A 6,000-nucleotide genomic window follows, 5' to 3' on the forward strand; every position below is an offset into this window, starting at 1 on the left:
CTCTGCTGGAGCCTGTTGGCCCTGTCCAGGGGTGGAGGTGGGGAGATTCTGTGGGAGGGGGGTCCATTTGCGGGACGGGACCTCAGAGGTTTGGCAATTACGGGTGGCCCTGACTGGTCAAATGGTCCCGTCGGTGCGATTGGGGGTGAGGGTATGTAAAGTCATGAGCACAACTGCAGCATAATAACAAAAATGTTGAACTGGTTTTAAATCAGGGGTTACCAACACGGTGCCTACGGGCACCAGGTCGACCCCAAGGACCACAGAAGTTGCTCGCTGACCAGTCCAAAAAATAGCACAACTCACTACTGAGTACTGAGCTGTGTAAAGTTTACTTTTATTCTGTTGCTACTCTTTTTAAACCACACTTGCATTTATATAGATTAGAAAATCCCTATCTTAGTAAAAAGCATACAGGGCGATAAAACCCGCTGGGTCAAGCTACTTCTGTCAACCTACTTCTACTTTCATGGGCAACGTAGCCACGGTTAAAATAAAAATGTTGCCAAAAGTTGATTATCTCTTCTCGATGATCCCCACACAGCCGCCACTAAAGTTGTTCAAAGCATTAGACTCATTCATATCAGGCTTCTTATGGAAAAAAAAACCCTGCAAGAATTAGTCTAAAAATCTTCTAAAAGCTGTGGAGGCTTAGAATTACCTGCCGTATTTTCACGACCATATAGGGCACACTGGGTTAAAGGGCACAGTTTCAGTTACGGGTGGTTTCTATGTATTCACACACAAAAGGCACACCAGGTTTTAGGGCGCGGGCACGTTAAAGCATACTGGTAAAACATGCATGGCAGCAGGAGCAAAACTGTGTTGGTTGTGTTTTATTTTTTCATTCATCAATCTGCATCCAAAAGTCCATCAAAGTCCTCATCTTCTGTCTCTGGAATGAAGCTGGGCTACATTTATCAAACACGCCAGCTTCTCTTTTGTCATCGTCAGAGTCCGTCTCGTTGCCGTGCGGCTCCTCATGAATGTCGGTTTTTGCGAAAGCTCCAACAAGCAGCAGACACGTTAGCCCGGTGCTTCTCAACTAGTACCCCCCGGCATCGCTTAGGGGTTAGTGGCAGTTTGAGGCACAGGTAATACAACCAATTGCCCGAGGCGCACATTTAACGGGGCGCGGTGGTGACAGCGGCTTGGTGCTTGGAAAAAAATCTGCGCCACTATTTGTTGCCCATTATCTGTTCTATCACAGAGCTTGGAACAGCCTGAAACCGTGAACTGCCGTCCCTGCTGCTGCTGTCTATAAGAAGGACGAGGGGAGGGGTATTGAGGGATCAGGCTGCGAGGTGGAGCACGCATGCGAAGCGCTAACTGGATTGCGCAACACCAGGATCATCACGTGCCTTTAGATGACTCAGCTCATGCTAATAATGTCATTCTTTATTAACTATTGTCGACATTTTGATGACGTGTTTTTATTTTCCATAAATGTTTTCTTTGTCTGCTTGTGGTTTAGTTGGTGTCAGTATTTGATATAAAGACAGCAGGTAATGCAGGAAAAGAGCTGCACTTTATGACATCATAAATAAACAATCATCATTTAGAAGAAAAAAAATCATCACTTTTTTTTTTAATCTGTTTCTGCAGACTAAAAACATTAAATATATCGGTGCTGCTGTGTTAATGTTTCAGATCAATTTACATTTAATATTATTTATTTATTGAATTATTTTTCTCAGCATCAAATAGTTCAGTTGGTCAAACTGTTTCTAGTTTAAATAAGGACTGACAGATTTTTTTTATTTCAGGCACTTCAAGCTTCTTTTGTGTTTTAGACTGTAACAGGGTTTTTATTTGGCTAAATAAAGGTAATATTTGTTGAAAGTGGATTTATATTGCTTTTGTTATTGTTAAATGATACAATTTCAGGTATACTTAGACAATTTTTATAGATACTAACCTAATATATCGTCACCGCGGCGAGTGTGTGTGAGGGGTGGGGGGTTAGGGGGGGCACAAAACTTTATCTTTTTCCAAGGGGGGGGGCCTGGCAAAAAATAATTGAGAAAGCACTGTTAGCTCAAGCATCTACAATCCATTCACAAACTGTGGCGTAACTCGGCCGTTGCTGCCTCCCAGTCTTTGTAAAAAAAAAAAAGTGTGTTTGCCGTCCGTCATCCATCACTCCCGCACCGTTCGCAACCTTTCTTTAAACGTTCTGTTCACACCCATTTTTAGCGGTTGGAGGTTCCTTCATCAAGGCTCCCAGAATTACAGCGAGCTCCGAGTTCATTCGCTTCACTAGTTTTTTTTCACAGTGGCTGTGAGATCGGTCGCTTGAGTCGGTCTTCTAACTCGGCCCACCTCGCCTTGTTTCCACGGAAACTTAGCTCCATCGTCTTCTTGATCTGTCAGAGTTCGTCTTCCAGCTTCTGAACCATGGATCATCATTAACCATCATTAATCTTGAATTCTCTCTGAGCTTCTGGATTCCCATTTCCTCCCCATAGCTGATAGCTTGCAGTTTAAACTGGTCTTCATAATCGTCTCTTTGCAGGTTGCATTTTCAGGGTCGCCAAAACGATGTTGTTCTGCATCTTGCACATACCTGCACTTTAGTACTCTTCGGGGGGTCTTCTTTCACGACCTCGCTTTCCTCCTTACCGTTCTGACTCTATCCTCTCCTTCGTCCTCTTTACCGAAGTAACACAAATGGCGTATACTTATACAGCGCTTTTCTACCTTTTTCAAGGCCCAAAGCGCTTTACAGTCACAGACCCATTCACCCAGTCGCACACATTCACACATTGGCGCCAACCTCCCACCAGAGGGGGGTTCAGTGTCTTGCCCAAGGACACTTCGACTCATGGGCGTGCAAGGTGGGAATCGAACCTGCAAATTTACTGTCATGGGTCGACCGCCCTTCCGCTGCACCACCAACCGGCCGCCCCACAACACATTAGGTGACCGCACCATAGAGCACTCTGTACATTTTGGAGAAAATGTATGACTTTTAAGTACGCCTTATGGTTGTGAAAATACGTTAAATTCCTCAACTACTTTCTTTCCATTAGATTTCATTCATTCATTCATCTTCTTAACCGTTTATTCCCTTTCGGGGTCACTGGGTTGCCGGAGCCTATCCCGGCCACTTGGGCATAGGCAAGGGATGCCCTGGACTGGTCGCCAGTCTGTCGCAGGGTAGAATATCCTCAATCACACATCCATTCACTCTCACACCTATGGACAATTTAGAGTCGCCAATTAACCTATGAAGCATGTTTTTGGACGGTGGGAGGAAGCCGGACATCCCGGAGATAACCCACGCATGCAGGAGGAGAACATGCAAACTCCACACAGATGTTGTGTTTTTCAGGTCCCCCAGCCGGGACTTGAACTGGGGGCCTTCTTGCTGTGAGGCAAGAGCGCTAACCACTGCGCTACCGTGCAGCCATTAGATTGCAATACATCTTAAAATGGTAAAAAAGCAATCCAGAATCCAACTCATGGTTAGATTTAGAACAGGGGTGATGTGGAAAGATCAACCTGTCAGATCTACCATTTATTAGCCACACAGCTAAAAAATAGGAAGGTTCCCTAAATATTAACATAAACGCCACTTTAACAGCCTGGTGGGAATTTCTTAAAGTGTCAAACTCCTCCCTTTTACTGTGCAAAATGACACCCATCTGGAACAACCCAGAAATCTTTATAAACAAAAAAAATGTTACACTTCCCATCTTGGCAAGCAGGGGGGCGTAACAGTACAGCTTTTAGCACTTTTTAATAGAAGATTCATAACAACCCAAGAGCTACAAGACAAACATGAAATAATTAACTTCTTTTAATATCAGCAACTTAAATCTATAATTACTCAAAAGTTTACAAAGACAACGACCTAAAACTACCAGAACTAGTTACTTCTTTGATTAATTTTCTAGTGAATGAAACCCTCCAAAATATGCAAACTTTTATGCAACCCTGATAATAATTTTTCAATCCTGATAACAAAATGGGATGCAGACTTTAGCATCAGCACAGATGAAAGCTCCTGGTCAGAAATTTGTCTAAACACATTTAAACTGACTAAAAGTCCAAATTTGCAGCTAATCCATTTCAAAACTCTTCACAGAATTTACTACACTGGACAGAGGATGTTCAAGATGGGTCTCAGAAACCCAGACATTGTGAGCACTGTGACAGTAATCTACCCTTGAGCGGGGGGCTTCTCCAAAATTTGAACTGTGGGTGAGCCTGTCCGGGCCATTGTTTACAACACTCCTTGTGGACCCCCACTTCTCTTGGGTGTCCTCCTCTTGGGCGGGGGTGGCTGGCCCCTGCCTTGCTCTCTCCTGGACCAGCCGTGGATTGGGTGGGTGGCTGCCTGGATGGTGGGGGCGAGCCTCCCTTTTTAATTAAGGTAGCTTAAACTCAATGTTAATGATGTTAAAAGAATTGGGTTGAGGTGAACTAAATGTAGTTTGTCCAAAATAAGTTTTACTGAACTGATTTAAATAAATAAAATTAAACAGATCAGTGGCTGCACTGAATTGAGCTGAGTTTTTTAGAATAAACTGGATTAAAATCAAATTCATTCTTGTTGAACAGCAATTATATTTCAGTTAGATACACTTTACTGACCTTAACTGAAATAAGTTTAAATAAATTGCATTGAACTATTACAAAATGATCTGAAGAGGTTGCATGAAATTTGCAGCAGTTTTTCCATTGTATTGATGCAGGTTTGGTCTTACAGAGATTTCCAGCGGTCCAGCATTTCTTTTTGTGTTGATGGTCAGCCTTGCCATGCCGTTGGCTGCAGTAGATCCCTGTACAGGTCCTGGAGTTACAACCACTGGGATCTGGTTTGCTGGGCTTCCATCAGGATATAAAACTTCAACCTGTCATCCAATAAAAGAAAGGTTAATCCATCAGGTTAAGGTTAACTTTTCTCTTTCAACATTTTTCAAAGACTCCGTGCAACAAACGTTACAGTGAAAAGCTGCAAATGTAGGTCAGTGTTTTACCACCACATCAAAGGACATTCCAGGTTTAAAATATTTTGGAGTTCTTTTAAACGTGATGGTGTAAGGAGATGTGACGATCTGGATCCCTCTTAGCTCTGCCTCCACCATCTCACTCCCTGTCAAACATTTCAAAGAATTGCACAATGAAGTCCTTTTAGTCCCCTTTATGAAGCAGCACAATTGACATGAGGATGGATTGTCTTCATCTTACCGCCCTCTGTCAGCACGCTAACAGAAACATAGATGGAGTTTCCCACAAGCTGATTGACATCCTGAAAGGTTTCTGTGATTTGTTCCCTCTTCAACACTACTTTTCCTTCCCCTTTTTCAATCTAAGGACCCAAAGACACATGCAGTTCTGACTTTCTGAAACTTTGCAAAAAGATCACCATGACGGAATTGGAAAAGTGTTCAATCTGTTCTCACCGGCACTCGAGATAGAGAGGCAGGGAGGCTCTTCTTCTGGCCTTGGTCCATGACCCCAAACACAACATAGGCGTTCCCATTTACGTCTTGTCCAAAAAGATACCTGCACACCAAACAGAAGTTACCATGGAAATAGGATTCAATGCCACAAGTTGTTGCACACAAGATTCACCCACCTGGCTTTAATGTCAATCTCCAAAGTCTCACTGTCCACGTAGAAGAAATGTGTCGAGGAGGAGAGCTTAACCTCAAAGCTGGGGAGGACTGTGAAAGATGTATTTAGTTTTGGTTTTGGTCCTTCAAGAGAAACATGCTTAAAAGAGACACCTTACCATATTCTTTGACCTCAAAATTGGTTGAGAAGCTCTCCTGTGGGTTACTCTGGAACTTTGCCACAATTTTCCAAAGTCCAGGACTATACAGACACACAGTATCAAATAGATTAAAACCTACAAGAAATGAAAACTGCCCTCGACTGGACGTATGTCTTGAAGCACACAAGCTAAAACAGAGCTCTGCAGAAGGCAGCAGTGAGAATCATCTGCTTCCATTTAACCCTTTCCTCTGCATCCTCTTCACTCACACCCAC

At 43.2% G+C, this 6,000-nt stretch overlaps 1 protein-coding gene across 1 annotated transcript in view; it reads right to left on the reverse strand.

Annotated features, from left to right (window-relative positions):
• LOC101168584 (complement C3-like) overlaps positions 1-5,667 on the reverse strand; it is a 38,676-nt gene extending 33,009 nt beyond the window's left edge. The window contains exons 1-5 of the mRNA XM_011489970.4: positions 5,588-5,667; positions 5,412-5,514; positions 5,197-5,317; positions 4,986-5,101; positions 4,713-4,859 (exon numbers count right to left, since the gene is read on the reverse strand). Of these exons, the coding sequence (XP_011488272.3) occupies positions 4,713-4,859; positions 4,986-5,101; positions 5,197-5,317; positions 5,412-5,462 (435 nt within the window). The 5' untranslated portion in view covers positions 5,463-5,514; positions 5,588-5,667. The remainder of the gene's footprint in view (positions 1-4,712; positions 4,860-4,985; positions 5,102-5,196; positions 5,318-5,411; positions 5,515-5,587) is intronic.
• Positions 5,668-6,000: the final 333 nt, after the last annotated feature.

This window comes from Oryzias latipes, chromosome 21 (assembly GCF_053564925.1).
Source record: "Oryzias latipes strain Hd-rR chromosome 21, Olatipes_Hd-rR_3.1".
Lineage (NCBI taxonomy): Eukaryota > Metazoa > Chordata > Actinopteri > Beloniformes > Adrianichthyidae > Oryzias > Oryzias latipes.